This window comes from Temnothorax longispinosus, chromosome 1, assembly GCF_030848805.1.
Source record: "Temnothorax longispinosus isolate EJ_2023e chromosome 1, Tlon_JGU_v1, whole genome shotgun sequence".
Taxonomy (NCBI): Eukaryota; Metazoa; Arthropoda; class Insecta; order Hymenoptera; family Formicidae; genus Temnothorax; species Temnothorax longispinosus.
The window spans coordinates 20,257,635-20,276,087 of record NC_092358.1 but is presented as its reverse complement, the minus strand read 5'-3'; the positions used below and the strand labels follow the sequence as shown (position 1 = coordinate 20,276,087).

The 18,453-nt window shown below is 43.2% G+C and overlaps 2 protein-coding genes across 4 annotated transcripts; one reads left to right on the top strand and one right to left on the bottom strand.

The window, feature by feature from the left end:
* Nucleotides 1-5,259: 5,259 nt before the first annotated feature.
* Nucleotides 5,260-14,501, top strand: Nord (neuron derived neurotrophic factor nord). 2 transcript variants are annotated; one of them, XM_071783257.1, is made up of 7 exons: nt 5,260-5,622; nt 9,378-9,499; nt 10,180-10,474; nt 10,931-11,177; nt 11,745-11,978; nt 12,164-12,319; nt 13,580-14,501. In XM_071783257.1, the coding sequence occupies exons 1-7, from the start codon at nt 5,354-5,356 to the stop codon at nt 13,946-13,948; spliced, it is 1,692 nt and encodes a 563-aa protein (XP_071639358.1). In that variant the 5' UTR covers nt 5,260-5,353; the 3' UTR covers nt 13,949-14,501. The 2 variants fall into 2 exon arrangements, with proteins under 2 accessions (XP_071639358.1, XP_071639351.1); XM_071783250.1 differs by having other exon boundaries at nt 9,378-9,508.
* Nucleotides 14,502-14,645: 144 nt separating this feature from the next.
* Smyda-5 (SET and MYND domain containing, arthropod-specific, member 5) lies at nt 14,646-18,433 on the bottom strand. 2 transcript variants are annotated; one of them, XM_071783266.1, is made up of 5 exons: nt 17,371-18,433; nt 16,746-17,262; nt 16,160-16,537; nt 15,465-15,800; nt 14,646-15,285 (listed from the first exon to the last, which is right to left on the bottom strand). In XM_071783266.1, exons 2-5 carry the CDS (start codon nt 17,168-17,170, stop codon nt 14,979-14,981), a joined length of 1,446 nt encoding a protein of 481 aa, XP_071639367.1. In that variant the 5' UTR covers nt 17,171-17,262; nt 17,371-18,433; the 3' UTR covers nt 14,646-14,978. The 2 variants fall into 2 exon arrangements, with proteins under 2 accessions (XP_071639367.1, XP_071639373.1); XM_071783272.1 differs by having other exon boundaries at nt 16,746-17,230.
* Between the last annotated feature and the right edge of the window lie 20 nt (nt 18,434-18,453).

Here is an 18,453-nt window from a genome sequence, read left to right as displayed (position 1 = left end):
ACACGCGAGATCTCTCTCCCTCGCTCATCTCGCTCACTCACACAAACGTGCACGCCGCACGCATACACACTTTCCTCGGGTCTACTTTTGACTGATGCGCTGCCCGAAACGAAGCGTGCACTATGCGCCCTTGCGACAGTCTCGCCGATCCTATCGAGATGCACCGCATTTTGGAATTATCATCAAAGATTGAGAAGCTTTGAATTATGCATTTATTTATTACTTAATTAAAACGGTAATTATATTTTTGACGCGAGTTTCCTAACGGAATAAAATAGTTTCATCGACGAACACATCGCTGTATGTATATTTTTGTTATTTTCACTCGCAATATATAGATTGCGTTAATAGATGAATAGTTCAGACATACGACATGAGCCAGTAATTTCGTTAGAAACGACCGTGCGATTAGCAAAACAACAATCGGTAGAGATTCGGAGCCTCGTTGGGAAATCCTGATTGATTCGTTGCCAGGTAACTTTCACATATCGGGGGGGGGGGGCGATACCGATGGAAACGCGGGGATAATAACGTCCTGCAGAAAGCGGACGGGCCGAGGGGGGGAGCGATGTGACATATCACGCGCGCGTGTATTCGCTCGAATTTCTACGGTCTTTGCAACACTTTGCTCTCGAACTATTTTGAAGACACCTATAAATACGTGCATACCGTGCGCAATATACGACAAGTGCTCCCGCAGACGGCAAACATGCCGTATCTGGCCTACCGCTCAAGTAAAATCAGTCGCAATGAGAAATTATTAATCGCAATCCATTGCGCATATATACACACACATGCGTACACACGGAGGAACGCATTGGCCGTTCAAGGCCGCTGTCGAAGGATATATCCCACGGCGCGTGAGATTTAAATTGAATGTTTAATTACGCGAATAATATGCGCGCGTGGTCCGTCGCGCCGCCGCGCCGCGACAAATTTTTAAAACAGTTCCACATGGCCGGGGAAAAAAGCCAAGTCGCCCACTCGAATTCGTCGCGTGGGAGTGTTTTTATTTTCCCGTCGCGGGAATAAAATCTATAAATTTACCTGCGACTTCTTCTGATCGAAAAATGTATCTATATGTCCTCGCTTGCTAATGCTTTCCCAATTATGCTCCTCTGATGTAAAGAAATGTTTCGCGTGTTATTCTTATAGTTAGACAGATGAATTAGAGAGAATTGCATTTATATATTACGAGAACCGTTCTCTATAAGGCTGACTGAGTCACTGTCTCGGAGCCACAAAAACAATAATTATCACGGTGCATAACGCAGACGTTGCTCTTAACAGTTCAGTGCTCACGGTAATTAACAAAAAGCGTAAAATAAAATATTGCAGAAACATTTATCGGAAGAGAATCGGCAATAAGAAAGAAAGAAAGACTTATTTGTACTAAAAATATACAATAAGCATTGAGTTAAAAAATATATGTACTGTATAACTACTACTTAGATTAATTGACTAACAAGTAGAGTTAAACGTACGATTTTTTGATAGAATTAGAAAAAAGGACTACTCGTTTGGTCTTATTACTTTTTTCTTACGTCTATTAACATTTACGTCTATATTAACATTTTCTAGATGTAATCTGCCCTTGTCATATCTTGTATATTTAAAGTCGCGCAAAAGTTGCAATTTATTACCTATTTTATTCCTTATTTGTCCCATTGTCTAAATTCTCGTACTCCAACGTGTTCGCCGCGCGTATACGCATACAAACGTATTCTAAATAAGATCTAAGGGTGTCAATACGACGCTCGACACCCTTGAACGCATGTAACACTTGGAAGGTGTCGGCGAGTCCTCTGTCAGAGTCGGTATTACGAGGTAGGGAACACCTAAAGCGGGGTAGGTCTTCACGCCGCAGAGAGCAGGAAGGGAACCGAGAAGGGGGACCGAGCTATTCGAGCAAGTTAGGCTCGATAAACAGGTGGATCATCGAAGCCGACATTCGAGGCTCTTCCAATCGAGCGATGAAGCGAATAACACACACAAGTCTCGAAGTAAGGGAACATTTTTCATATGGGTTACTTCCGACAAACGCATTTTCAACTCTTTTATTCGAAGGAGCCAATTTATGGTGAATATTCTTGTAAATAATGCGAGAATATATTTTTCAATAAAATTTTAGTAATATATAGTTTATACCGAAAAGTTATATACGCGCTAAACTATAATTATATTTTATAAATGCGTTCATAAACTATAATTATCTATATATTTTATAAAGATATTAATGCGTTAATATATATTTTATAAATGCTTGAATAATTTTATTTATTCAATCTTTTTTTTTTAATGAGAAACCATATTTCATTAAATTTGATCAATCAGTCAATTTTTGCTGTAGTTTAGAAAACACACACGCGAAATGTTGCAGACGGTGTTAAATTTAGAAATTTCGCACGACAGCATTAGCCACGGCGATCTTTGTTCTTCGTTTTGCGGTTAGAAGTCTCGCATTTCACCGTTTTCTGACCTGCGGGGTAGTCTTTGATTTTCTGTAGCTACGTATTGAAAAATCCGCGGTCGTTTCAGTTTTACTGATTATATAGCATATAAGGCGCAAGTCATTCATTAAATTTTATTCTGCAAATTTATTGCGGTATAAAGTTTAGGGAAATTAATTTCACAATTTTATGAGCAACTACTATGCGATTATTCAGTTAGTTTTATATGCAATATCTCAACATATAAATTACAATAATTTTAATGAATTAAAAAGCAACATTATTATCATGAGAAAAAATTTGTCAAACTTGTATGTTTGAAGATACTACTGTGTATAATAATTTGGTATCACATTTTGAGGTACTTAACAATAACGATTATAAGAACCGTATTTTTGGCGTAATGCCCGACATTTTTGCTCGTAAACGTATTTTTTATTTGACGCTGAATCGACTAGCGGGCCAGCGTAGGGCCGCACATTCAATGGAAATTTATGCGAGGGCCCCGCCCCCTCTTTCTCGCAGAGGCCGAGAGAACTCGGTCGATGGATACGGGCGCCAGCTTCGCAGACTCTATCTGGGCCTTTTACGAGCGTCCAATTGCCTCCCTTTCGTCCAAGTCGACAACGGTATACAAAAATCGTAGGTTGCTGGGCGCACAGAAATCAACACCAAAGTGTACATGATCTTAGAGACTTTTAAAATAGGAGAGGAGAGGAGAGGAAAGAGAGATGAGAGAGAGAGAGAGAGAAAAAAAAAGAGAGTGCTAAAACTGATCGATTTACGAAACAGCTTAGATTATCAGTTTGTTGGTAAAATTCGAATAATTTTGCTTTAAAATATTTCAGATTTATTTGATCAATTATCAGGTTTTCATTATTTATTTGAGTATTTGCATAAAGTAATAAAATAAGAATAAAAAATCTCAAGTTTAAAAAAATAGAGATTGGAATAAAGGATGTTATAGTGAACATTATTACTATTAAACACATCGCAACAAAAAAAAATATGTTGCAAGCATCGTATTTTAGAACGGTAATCAATAGCGTTTGCGAAGATAATATTTCATTAACTCGGGATAACGAGCACTGACTCTATTAACCCTTGGTCGTATGAGAAATGAAAGATCTCTCCTCTCACTATCATTTCGGAATCGATAATCAACGCCGTTTTTGGAAGCAAACCGTTTGAGTACGAAACGGCCATCGTTGCACGCCTTTTCGCCGCCGCGGCGGCGGCGGCGACGGCGGCGTCCCGCGGGTCCGGACCCGGGCCCGGGCCCGCAAAAATGACTGCCAAAAAAGGCCCAGGCTTCATGAAGTCGGACCGTCACTCATCGTGGCGAATTGGCTTCCACAGCGCAACAATGTAACACGATGTGTGCATAACGATGCCCCGCACGAACACAAACGTGCGCGTGGACGATCGGTGGACGAGAGGCGAGGGCGAGCACGTGGTGAGCGCGCGCGTGTACGTATACGCGCGGCGTCAGGTCGCCAACACCGGCACATCCCGCGATCGGGGTCTACCCCGCACGGGAGTAAAGGTTTTACCGATGGCGTACGCCCATACGCACGTAGCATGTAGGCAGAGGTTCCCACACCGCAGGCCATGATTTATTGGCCTGCCACTCGCCAGACCTGCTGTCATCATCGTCCCATGGTTGGTCCATGATACAGCGCGCCGTGCCGTATATAACTTCCCTCTATGCACGATCTCTTCGCGTCATATCGGCTCCTTCTTTCCTCGCGCCCCGTTGATACAGGAAGGCCGTTCGCTGCGCCGCACCGCGCCTCTCGCCAGCTCCCCTCTAGCACCGTCCACCTTGTTTTACCTTAACCAGCCGATACCCACCGCCGTACGAGAACCCGACAATCACCTTCCTTCTCATCGAGAAGATGTTGCCCCGATGTGGGTGGGAGGTGCGAATTTCGCAAACTCGATCTGGATATCGTTATCGCACGTTATTCCCGAGGTTTACGATCAATCTTATTCTCCTCGAGAAAGTATTCGTGAAGATTAAAAGTCAACCGTGGAAAGAAATCAAACTGGGAAGACGGAAAGATTCTCCTGGAGAAGTAATGCATTCGCGAAGATTAAAAGGCAAACGTGAAAAGAAATCAAACTGGGAAGACGAAAGAAGACGTTTATTTTAAGTTCGAAGACATCGCATCCAAGGGAAACGCGTATATATAGTTGCTTTAATAAAAAAATATTTTAAAAGAATCAGAATTCTCGGTGATCAAATATTTTAATTCTCGTAATGCACCATAGATTCAATCGTGAAGAACAAGAAACAAGAGATGGAATTTGTTCGAGTCGCGCATCTTCGATTGATAATCGAAAACGCTACTTGCAACAACGATAAACGATTGTTCATTATTTTTATTAACAATTCTCACAAAGTTGCGGATCGGATTAACGAGTACATAAGCCTGCGAAAAAATAAGGACCGTGGTACACAAAAAACTTAAGCAAATCAGCCAATCACAGTCAAGAACTTAAGGCATAACATAAACAATAGCAAATCCAAACTGTTGATTTTCTTACTGCTAACGTTTTACTGCTTAAGTTTTTCTATGTGCCAAGGCCCTAACAGACTTACGTGAGGACAGAAAGGTGAAGGGCAGGGAGAAGGAGGGTTTCTATCAGAACACGGGGGACGAACGCGGGAGTCGTCCGATTAGGAACCGAGAGGGGTTACTTCGTTTCGTCGGCCGCCGACGTGGTTTCTTAGACCGCAGCGGCGGCGGTGGTGGCGGCGGTGGCGGTGGTGGCGACGGCAGTTCGCTCGCTCGTTCGGCACACAGTCGAACTCCTTCGCTACTGAACGACGGACGTCGTCGTCGCCGTCGTCGTCATTACTTACGAGAGACCGGGAACCATCTCTTAACGCGATCATCATGTCGTGCATCATGATCGGCGTCCTGATGATACTCGCGTCGATCGCGCGCAGTTGCACCGGTTGCCCGTTTTGCGCCAGGCAGCAGTTGCAGCAATTGCAGCAACGCTCGCAGCCGCAGCCGCAGCAACAGCAACTTTACCGGACAATCGGCAGTCCGAGACCGTTCGGCGCCGACCGGCCGACCCGCGTCCAAGAGTTCAACCGGACCGGCGTGTTGCACCCCGAGTACCAGATACCGGCGACCATCAGACCCGGCAACGTGTCTCAGTGAGTATTCGATAAACTTATTTTGTTACACTATTGTCGCGAGGCTTCTTTTCCCGTGACATCGTCTGACGGGAGATTTACGTCTGACGGCAGCGAGGAAGTCCGATACCGCACTACGTTACATTGGCCGCGGTGTCGATTCCTCGTTCGTCGCCGTTTAATTATCCGAGAAGAGACCGCTGGTATGATTAGTTCGGATAATTATGACATTGCACTGTCACAATCATATCCGCAGAAATACTCGATCGATCGTTAGTTTGAATACGACGCGTGATCTCTATTAGAAATCTGATAGATCTCTTGTGTTTTCGGAAGGACCAAGTTTACCGAAATCGCGGGAAGGAACTCTAGCTTGGAATTAATTTCTCATCGATGAAATTTTAGACATTGCTGTAAATAATTCATCAATTTACCTTCTATATTCTTTCGATTTTTAATTCAAAATTCGCTTTATTAACATTTCGCATATTCTTGTAATGGAATGTTGTTTAAATATGGTAGATTGGTTAAAATTGTTTAAACTCTCTTTCTCTAGTTTTACTTAAGAATTATTTCGAGTTTTGGAGCACTTTTCCAATTTATTTTATTCATATAATGTTATTAGTAACTAATTCTGATTCGATTAAGACGCGTTCAAGCTATCAATCAGAGATTAGAAGTGATCGACGTTTAAAATCGAGAACATTTCAAACAATTTTCTATCACGACTATTGCGCGTTCGCAACAAGATCTAGCGTAGCAATTTTTTTCTCTTTTAATGCAGCAAAATTAGCGCGCGCAATCTTAGCACGGTGCGAGTGTACACGTGTATACCTCAAGTCGGCGAGAAATATTTAAGCAACTATTTTTACGTGCGCGTAAATTGTTTGCTCGATACGCGCAACGACGGCACCGCGAACGTTTACAGCAACGTCACGCACCCCGTGCCGCGTTTCGTCAACCACGAGACGTTTGTGCACGCAATTCGACGCACATTTTGCGTATAGGCATGAGTCGATTCGATACATTCGACTCATATCGATGGTTCACAGCTTCATCACTTGTAGCGAATATAGCGAGATATGTTATGTCGACGTACACGGGAAGAACAGATGAAGGCCGGTTGCGTCGTAAAAGTCACGCTGTTGCTACTTTTACCGAAAGTAACTTGCAACGAAACTTTTTCTTTTTTTTTTTAATAAATTAAGTACAGCTATCTTCTGCGATAAATACGCGATTATTAAATGACAGATTCCTCGCAATAATGCTTTAATTAACCGACGAATGAGACAGACGATAGATGGAAAACGAACTGGGGGATAACGGAGCGAATAACTCGTTAGACTCGCTTGATTCACTTTTATTTGTTTTAATTTATTATGCTTCATAGCCTCGTGATCATCAAAGAAGGTGGCGGCCGTATACATATTTGCTTATGTGGCCATAAGTAGCCGCTTCAAGTTTCCCGACGATAAGAGAAAACGGAGACTGCGCGCCGCCGACTGTTGCATACGGCGCGATGGAGATGGACGATAAAATTTGGTCGCTCCGTTATTGTCCACGTGCTCCTTTACACCCTCACAATGTTCACCCGGTGTCTAATGGTCCGATCCGTCGCGACGCCACGCGTCATAAAGTCCTTCTATCGGATGGTTTCCGCGAAACTCTGACTGAAGTCGAAGTACAGAATTACACGCTTCTCTCTTGGCTTGGGAGATTTTCGATTTTGCTGCGAGCAGATATTTATATACCTGACTTACCGCTTCCAAGAGAAATCCTTGCAAACCGAGAACGTACTATAAAAGACAATGGGACACGGCGTTTTCGATTCGATTTTGGTACGTTCGCCCCGTTGAAGAACCTTGACGTATCATGATCGTATAAAATCAAAGATTTGTGCGGAATAACGCGCGGTAATATCTCCTGTAAAGTCGGTCTCCAACCGAGACAGAGGTTTAAGGAGGGCAATGAATGCTCGTGCGTCTCGTTTCGAAAAAATCGTAAAATTTCGTAATGCTTAGAATGTAAATTACGATTATTTAGTGAGCATTTGCACAACGATTTTCTCCCGACAATGTAGCAAATTCACATCTGTCGAATTTCGAGCGTGATAATCTTTAATAGATGATTCTACTTCCTCGTACCTCGGATGTCTTCACGCCTGCTACGCAAAGGCCATGACACTTCTTTCGTCGCTGATACCACACGAGCTCCGAATTCTATTGTTAAATGATGTTTTTACATCCGTCTGTCGGAAGTAGAAATTCCGAAGTCAATTTTCTCCCTCTTGTCTACTTGCAAATATTACTAGACAATTTTTGAAAGTATTAAGTTTGAAATACTTCAAGCTTTTTTCTCTTTTGAGCTTTGTTTTCAATCGCTTAATACAATCTGTACTTCGATATTTTAATTGAGAACTCGAAATTGACAAAATTATCTGTCACTCTGCCATTAGAGGTTTTCTTTATACTATGACTTAATAATCGGGAAATTAAAACGCGTAATCTAAAACCACCCTTTGGACTCCACCGTCCGTATCGATGTTACCATCATTCTCGCGGCGCGTCCAGTCGCACCTTCCGCAGGGTCGCTCCCCTCGCGGATCGCGCGCCAGGATGAAGAGGACGAGTGATGCCACGCGCCGCGTAAAAGCGCCCTGCCTACCTATCTCGGTCGCGACTTTCCACGAAACTTGCGGCAGACTCGCGACAAAAGAGAGGGAGAGAACAGACCGTCTAACAGAATCAATTCGGGGTTCTCCTCGTCTCTGCCTCCCTCCCCCCGCCTCCTTCTCTCTCTCTTTCTCTTCTTCGTGTTCAGGATGACTTCACGGATGCCGGATTTAGACCACGGGGGTCGTGGCTGCGCGACCCCAGACGCCGCGACGCCGGCATTGTGCCCCGACGCTAATTTTACAATAGCTGTCTCAGCGCCAGACGCGAACGAGAGGAGCACGTGTGGCGACTGCACCGACGGCGGCGTCTCGACGTTTCTTGCAAACGACGGACGACGACGACGATGATGACGACAACGACGCGGTGGCGGCGGCGGCGGTGGCGGCGGTGACGCTCGGAAGCTAACGGGTTGAGCCGCGCGCGTTGTAGACTGTTGTAGACATCGACGCAAAATAGAGGAAAAAAGAGTGCCCCCAACGGCGTGAGGAAGGGCACGAAGAAGAGCGGGGGCGGTATAGGATGAGCAGCATCGTCGAGGCGTAAAGTTAACCAGTGTAATTTTCGAAAAGAAGAAAGAAAGCGGAGGAGACAGGGGGATAAGGAGGAGAGAAAAAAAAGAATTGTATCGAACCGATCAACATTGTGACTAAATATAACGACGGTGGAATCCAGTGGTTATATATGTATGCGTGCGTAGCACATGTATGCGTATTGCGTGACTACGAGATTGCGGCGACTACCGGGTAATTATTTCAATTACGATATGCAACATCCGCCGCCCGGCGCGGTGTTCTCCAGCGGATTAACATTGCTGATCCACGCCGATTATGTTAACGAGGGGCTTGCGAAGCGATGCTCGCGCGCCGCGCCGGGTTAAGTCGACAGGCGCGGCGGTGATTTTTGCGACAGTGCGCTCGACGATGCGGGGAAACCGTCGAAAACGGAACGAAATCGCTATCGATCAGTACGGGAAACGATTTCCTCGACCGTAGGGTGGTCAATGAAGACATTTGAAATCGAATTCGCATTTTTATTCGTTTGCGTACGTTCGACGTGCCGCGAACACCAATATCAAACTGGATGCAGATGAAATTCTTGCAGGTTCTATTACCTGAGCCCACGGGAAGGCCCGCCTCTCACGTTACTCGTTAGCCCGTGCAGCGGCCCGATATCCTGGACGGTCAGTTACGTAGAGCCGCCCGAAAACGATCAGGAAGCAGAAGGTAAAAAGTGTATGTGAAATTCTGCTTAACTCTTAACAGAAAGATGCGGTTTTACCGTCTTGTCAATGCGATCAGTGATTTAAACGCTTTGATTCTTAACGCAATTTACAATTCTAAATTCTATCCTGTTAAATATTAAAGGATGAAATTTAAACCAATACCTTAAGTTAAATAACATTTTGTTATTTTTAATTACCATATGTGTGTCCAAATTTATTATTTATACACAAAACAGTATTATTTTAATTCCATTGATTTAGTTAAATTAACATTATTAAATTAACGCCATATTGAGTAGAAGCGATCTATGGGAATTGTTAAAAACTACTTAAATTGAGTATAATTTGATACTAGGAATTTAACAGTGTACGCGAATATTTAAAAAGTTACTATTTATTTACTTTCCATCTTATGTCAATAATAATAAATTGGCCTTTCTTTTTGTATTTTTCCTATATTTCTGCTATATTTACAATGTATTTATAACTATCTCGATACTAGTCGAAGTTGTTGAAGATTAATGTACAACTTGAAGATTGACGATTAGAAGGCGCGATCGAGAAAAAGAAACGTGATATACTTAACAAAATAATATTTGGTGTCACCTCGAGTGTGACGAAGGGTGATCGGGGTATCCCTCGAGTTGTCAAGTCGCTCGAATGATTTCCGAATCAATTTAGCGCAAACGCGTTGGCCTGTGAAGACCCTGAAGCCGGGATCTCCTCTCTTCACGTACGAGGGCGCGGAGGACCAAAATTTCACGATACCAAAGACGCGGTCCGGTCTCTACTGGTTCGAGATCAAGTCCACGGACCCCGCGGAACGGTCGCCCGGCACGGTGCTTCTGTATGCGACTTCCAGCGCCCTGGATCACGTGTCGGGCATATATGCGAACGGAAAGGAACATCGCCATCGTACGCTGAGATTTCAACAGCGACGAAGCAAACGTCGGCTGACGATATCCTGGGGCAAAAGGTATCGCTGCGTTTACCGCGTCTTACGCTCGCTTTGCATTCCGAACGTAATGGGATGTATTAGAAGACGATTTGTCTTTTGAAACTGCTTTCTACAAGTTTGGAATCAGGCTTTTCTCGAGTATGTTTGAATATGTTGATGTAAATACTGCAGTAATTTGCTAAGCATTTCGCGAGCAGCTTTAGGATCAGGATTATGACGCGAACGAGTTGGCGCGACTTTACTGCCAAGGGACAAATTTCCATAGAAGCGATATAAATCGAATTATCGGGAACGCGAAATCTATTCTTAGCACGATCGTCATCTGTGGACTTTTACGCGATATTGCGGTAATTCTCTTCTTTCCGAGGTCTGTTATTGCGCACACGAACGTAACAGCGAGGCCCGCGCGTTAATGCGCGTCTACGTCGATTTCGTTGGAGTCGCAATTTCGAGATGGAACGTTTGTTTTTCCAGTCATGTGGATCCTCACCTCTCCAACTACTGTTTAGCTGTCACTTCGGGTACGCAGCCGCACCCATCGACGCTCTGCGCCGCGCAGAACGTTCTGAAAGCTCATCCGCACTCGGCGGCGAGAACCGGCTCTTCCCCGAAGGAGCACCATCATCGGGGCGGACCGGAAGGTCTGCACTGCGTGCGGCAGACCAAGCTGACGCTTCACAGGATGAGATACGACACTACGTACAACTTTACCCTATACGTGGTCGGTCATCTCTCTCGTCACACGTTAATCGAATCGATCGCTCGTAAAACCGCACGGATCATACGCTCAGTTTAAAAAGAAGGCTGATAGACGCTCTTCCGTTTAGTTTTTGCGCCGTGTTCATCTTCACGCGAGAACCGCATACACAGTCTTGTACAGAGAGCGTAAAGATTATTAATTGGACGCAGTTTCTGCAATGCGGAGCCAACTCCGAAACCTTTACTTTTCCGCTAGAACAAATTTCGCGAAACATTAGAAATAAAATTCTGCGTCAACGTTATCCGAAATATAATGACCGAATTATAATCCTGCTCAAATACACTTCCATATGTGTTATTAGAAAATTTTTTGTCCACTGAAGTATCACTTTACAATAGGAGAACTAAAAATCACGGAAATGACGCTTGGTTTCTTATTACATAACTGCATACAATTTTTGTAACTCTCTTGCGAGATATGTTTATTTACGTGTTTCATTACAAATTACAGATTCAACTGTGCTACGCTGAATACCTCGTGAATTTGCTTGTTGTTAAACTATTGAAATGACTGATGCTGATTCAACAGGTGAACACGCGGAACAACGTCTCCAATCGGGTCGCCACCGACGCTATCAGGTTCAAGAAGACGCCGGAGCTGACGTTGCGTACCGGTCGTTACACCACGGCTAATCTGCGAAAGACCGACGGTTTCGTCAATTTCCGTTATCGTCCGTCGGACAACACCTCGAGCACCTTTCACATACTTCCCTGCGGTGGAGGCATCGTGAAGGCGAAATTAAGCGGACAAGGAATACTGCGGGTAAAACATCGAGTATTTACAGAAAAGCGATCGGATGCGCGCCGACCGCAAATTCACGAAAGAGTCTATTAACAATTGACGCTATCGCAAAGCCACCGGCCGTCCTGTCATTAATCGGAATACGGCTTTCGTGACAGCGTCGATACACCTATATGCATGTAAAACGTGTCTCGTGTGATCAGCAGGAAAAAGAGGTGGTCGGATACGCCTCGTTGCGCGTACCTCCTCTACCCACCAATAAGACGTACACCCTGCGTATATCGACCACACCGCAGGAGCTAGTTCGAGTATCTACCATAAAAGTCCTCGCTACGCAGGAATCGTCCACCATTTATCCGCAAGTATGTGTGTGTGTGTGTGTGTGTGTGTGTGTGTGTGTCGGACTTTGCAAACTAATATATATTTCCTTCATACAACTACCGCGAGAGATTCCGTTACACTCTATTCTATCTTCTGACACTTCCTCATAGTAGGGTAGACCGTTATATTTTAACTGTTATAAAATCTTAAACTCAAAATGTTACAAAAGTAACATTTTGAGTTTAAGATTTTATAACAGTTAAAATATAATATCTACGTAAAAAAGACCTGTACCTTTAGATGTAGAATTTATTTGACTACAAAATTTTCTTGTGCTGAATTCAGTAATGTAACTAGGAAAAAAGTTATTATTGTTTAAAGAATATGAGGAATACTGTTACAACCGTCCCAACCCCCGGGACAATTGTAACAGCAGAGGGGAACGATTGTACCACATCATCTATAAACAAAATAATGGTTATTTAGTAGGTTTATGTAATCAATCTTACGAATTTTCTATAAAAAATGCATCTTTAATGATAAAATAATTTGTTACATGACAATATCAGTATTTTTACATTATAGCAAACAAAAACAAATAATACTGTTTTCTCAACTGAAAGATTATTTATAATCATATATATTTAAAGGGTTAGATTAAGTTAAAGTTGTCCCCGAGCAACGGGGACAATTGTAACGCTACAACTGTTCCCAGGCATTGATGTTACAATTGTCCCCTAATGATATTTTATGATTTGAAGTAAATTTTTTACATAAATATCTGGATGAAAGTCAATCGTATTATGCAAATCATCAACATAAATAATCACTAAAACATATAAAAATAAAACCTTATACCTTCGGCATAAAGAACAAAAAATATTTCAGATTTTATGCACGTAAGAAAACTTACTTCAGGAAGGAAAAAAGTAACTTCTTCTCCTGCACACGTGCACGTTCCGCGAGGGGCGGCAATGAACTAAGGAACAAATGCCGCTCTATCTAGCGGATCTCGCCTCGCGGTCATACACACATACCTTTTATAGTTTAAGAAATATTCACGATGTTACAACTGTACCCTGTTACTTTTGTCCCCGGTCTACCCTAAGGAGAAATATATTATAGATAAACTCACATCTAGTTATACCATACTAACATTCTTTGAGAATTTACAAGAATATAGCACCGTAGTCGCGTAAAATCATCATCGATTGGCTCTCCCGTCGTCGATAATAAATTCCGATTAACCAGAGCTTTGTCTTGTTCGAGAAGTAAATTGGACGTCGCACTTTTTGGCGCAGATACCGTCCAAGAACCCGCCGCGGGAGTACCGATCCCTTAGGACATGCCACGAAGTGACGATAGGCGTGGAACCGGCCGGCGCCGCGAAATACTGCATCCTGGTGAAGGAACTACGGAGTTCGTCGTCCTTGGCGAGTGTCACGACCGTGCCGGATCAGTGCGGGCTCCATCGGCGTAGGCGGTCCGAATACACGTTCGAGGTTTGCGAGGAGAAGCGTAACCCACCGAATGATCGAGCGCTGCCGTTCACCCTGAGGAGGCTGCAGCCCGGCAAGGCTTACCTTTTGCAGATCACGGCGCAGATGAACGGCCAGTCCTTGTCCTACCCGCTGCTGGGTGTGCGCACACGACGTTCCTGCGTAACGTAATCCGTATGATTCCTATTAAGCGAACTGTAAGACCGACGCGACGATAGGGGCACCGTTGGTGACTCCTAGACCCACCTGTCTTCTCATCAAATAATGTACGAGCGTTGTTCGAAAAGTTTCTCAAGTGATATATGGATGTCGTGACTTTTCATGTAATTGAGACTATTGATGGAAAAAGGGCACATAGACACTTAAGAAACCTTTCGAACACCTTGCATACCGGGAAAAAAACGATCTACAAGGTTTCGAGGATCAGACGTGCAAATCGTATATCTATCGCGACAATAACGCGAGTTTTAGAAATCTATTGAAGTAGGTACATGCAAACTGATATTAATATTTTATATAAATTTTCGCTGTTTTAAAATTTTATTCAGGTAAGTATAAACGGTGATTATCTATTGGATCTTATTGGACTCGATAAATAACTCCCGTTTTATTTTCGCATGTGAACTATTTTATCTCGCTATTAAGTTTACTTGCCAACCAATCGCGACAACACTGAGCGCGAATCGATGTGAAAACAATAAAAGCGCAACGAGAAGTTATTTCCGGATTTAAGGATTACGTTCAGTCGCAGAGGCACAGTCATCTAGTCTAGATTTTACGACATGTACAACCATACCAGTGTACACACACACACACACACACACACATATGCGACATCCGTGGTAAATGCGGATCGACAACAAACGTATACATCAACGTATTTTGATATTTGTATAACATGTATGTGTATACATTCTTCATATAGTTATAAGTTTTTTTATACTCCTCTCACCCTAAATAAATACAATAATTTTGCCATTTTTACGGCCATCTGTAGTTACGAATAGAGATTACATGAAATCGAAAAGAAAAACAAATAAACGAAAATTTAGACAGACAAACAAGTAATTGGCATTCACGCGAGTCTGGCGTGTACTTTCTCATTTGTAAGTAAGAACTCTAGAGATCCTTCCCTGTTTTACATATCGACTTGTATAATAACAAAAATATAGCTACTGTTACGTGTCACGACGGGCTAAGATCAAAGTTCCACTTCGATGAGTCTGAGGAGCCTTTCACCGGGCGAATTTGGCGGTTCTGCTTTCAGCAACGAAGCCGCTCTGGCGAGATGGGCTCGCTTATCCTCGCCGGGACATGTCGCGAGCTCCCGCAGGGTGACCGCCGTGTAAAGCGCCAAACGAGCGCCGTACGGATCCAATCGACTTACCGTGTCCATGACGCGCTTACATAATTCCGATTTCCGTGGATCGGTCGCCGGTAGCAGCTGCATCAGTGAGTGGCTCACGGATATGCAATGCTGATGACCGGGATGTAGCAGCACCGTAAGCCTAAACGGACGATTTGTTGAGTTCCCAAGTAATAGCGCAAAAAATATGAACGTTCATCGCGACTGTCTAATATTTAACATTGTTCTCAGCGAACACAAAATAACATGCAAATTACATACAAGCTAGACTTTCCTACTCAACAATGTATCATCAATTAGGAAAAAGGCATAAGGCTCTACCGTGAAAGAAGATCAGATAAGGTATGTTTGGTCGCCTGCTTCATGACCTCCGTAACTTCTTGCTCCAGTCTATCCATCAACTCCGCGACCTCCGTGGACGTCACTATTCCCGGACACGCGTCACAGGACCAATCGGTATTCAGGTTTAGGGGATCGTTTGGCAACATGAGTCCGTTTTTGCAGGGACAATTCAGGGTGCCTAAATGCGTGCCCAATTCCGTGGAATCGGCGCAACGCTTGCATCGACAAGCGAAGTATTTCGTGGCAAGGAGATGCTCCCTCCTGACTCTGGTGGACCAAAGCGCGTGTGTGTACATGGTGCTCAAGTGTTCTCCCCTAAAAATATCAATCGCGCGAAATGCGTACACAGAAAAGAAAGAAGTAACAAATCAAAACTTATATGTATACTCAAATTAACGCGTTCATTGTTTTGTATATACTGAACAATATATAATCTTCTTATAAGAATTTTAACTTTTTATTTCAACTTTTTTTCTTGAACTGTATAAAATGACTTTATTCTAGCAAGTTTTCTTCGTTTAACGCAATATAATCTAATTATTTCAAGATTTTCACGTCAAAACTAAAGATATTTTTAAATTCAGAATATTCTTTTTTTTTTATTTAGCGACAATAGATCTCTCAGTAGATGAATAATTTTTTTATGAGAGAGATAAATGAAGCTACATACGTACTTTTTAATTGACGTGACCGCGTATACGGTAATCCGCGGCCTGCCTTTGTCGTCGACGCGAAAGCTGTGTCGCGTGTTCGCGATGCAGCAGTGCTCTAGAAGAGACGCGTTCTCGTAAATCGCCACCGAGCCTTCCGGCGGCGCGGTCTCCAACGCGTTCACGTCGATCAGGCCGCAAATCATCGGCAGAATGTCTTTGCAATCAGACGCCATCGATAAAAGTGGCCCGAGATGCTGGTTCACACTCAACACCTCGTCGTGAGCCTCGGTGCCGGGTCCACGCGACTCCACATGATTCTGCAGTTTGGCCAAAGACGTCCAACGTCGCGATTTCGTGCGCCACAGTATCAGTATACGAATCACCAGAAGCACCTCACATCTGCGGGCGTAGCGTGAAATTAATGACGCGAACGAAAAACTGCTTCTTTAGAAACATTTTTAGACAATTAAAACTTTCCGGATGTAGGTACGACTCAAGTCGCGATTAAACAAATTCTCCTCTCCCTTTGTTAAATATCTCGCTAATTTAGTGGTATCTCAAGGTGGATACTTCATTACTATCCAAAACTTGCGCCGGATAGAGGTACCTGGGAACAATTCTAGCGTGCGCAAGGAAAGCGCACTCGAGCTGGTGCCTCTTCTTATCGGACAATCCTCCGCAATCGGGTCTGCACACCGGCCAGCAACACCCGCCGCATCTCGCGTCGACGTCGTCGCACCGTTTACCGCAACCGACGCAGACCCGCTGATTCGCGTGAGTCGATGGTCCCCAGACCAAAGGCACCTCCGAGAGGATCACGTCTCCCGGCGTCAAGTCCCTGGTCGCCAGCAAGTGCCGTCCGAGTGCAGGGTCGCGACCTATCTCCCAACCGCCACACGTGGACTTATGACGCGGCCAGTCTTGAGATTGGTGCGACTTGTCGCAGTAAAATTCCCGTTTGCAGCTGCCGCACTTCAACGTGGCGTTTTCGCCGCACACCGGGCACGCACCGTACCTCGGAGCACTCTCCATGATCAATTAATTTCCAAGATCATCGCCGAAATCGGATTTAAACTTTGACCACTTAGGTCTCTGAAGTCCGACCATTAATTTAATTAATTTAGCTGCGAGGAGAACGAGCTGAGTAAGTGTGAATTGAAAGTACGTTGTACTTTACACCATCGAAGTTCTTCCCTTAAGCTTACATATGTAATGTATTTCCATATACTTACGGTATTGATTCGGCAGCCGAAAATGAAGTAACATCAGACGCACGATCAAAATGGTATGTTTATTACATTTTATTAAGTTTATTTAATTCCCCCTGGCGATATAACTAGGTCAGACTTATTGCGAGAACATCGTTCATCGGCCGCTAACTTTATCATACTGAACAAACCGACATTTGCTAACGCGGCGGCCACGTTTAATTATAGGTCGGACGGCCATGCTACTATTTTCGTACGTAAAATGAAGGGAATGAAGATTTTTCTACTGACGCACACATGGATCGTACGTGCTAGTGAGCATGCCAGCACATCCAACGAATTTATGGAATTTATGGTCCTACGTCTGAATCTAATCTTAAAATTGCCTAAATTACATAAAATGTAGAACAATCTTACATACATATGATTAGAAATTTGCCTGTATCTAGATATAATTATCTATATCATCCACGAAGAAATGGAATTATCTTTATTTTTATCTTGTGGTTGCCCTATACCAAGATGGCAGTCCGGCACCGCATTAATTAGCCGCGTGCGGGCAAACGCGCCTTCTCGCGAGCGCTTGGGTGCGCCGATTAAATATATAAACAAATTCAGCAACAATACTCATTGCCCTTATCGACATCCCATCTCACACTACATCCAATCATATATCGTTCATCCAACACCATTACATTGACTACAATAGTTACCAAAATTTAAATGAAAAATAAATTAATAATTAGAAATATAGAAATCTGAATGAAAAATATGCAAAGTACATTCATCTTTATCTTAGAAATACAACATTAATAAAAATTTAAAATTGAGTACTATTTTAATATACCTTTTATAATCTGCGTAATTCTTTTTATAAATTTTTATGTGTGTGTCTAAAAAATTATTTAGATAAATCGCAATAATCATCTTATCTCTCATCTAGATTAATAAAAGCAAAATCATCTCACATATGATAAATTTACGAATTTTGATTTTATCTTTAGACGATTTTGAAATCATGCATATGGCAGATCAACACTAGTAATTATATTTCGCGATGGAACGTTTTTATCCGATATATGTCATATATTTTAAATTTTTTCTAGT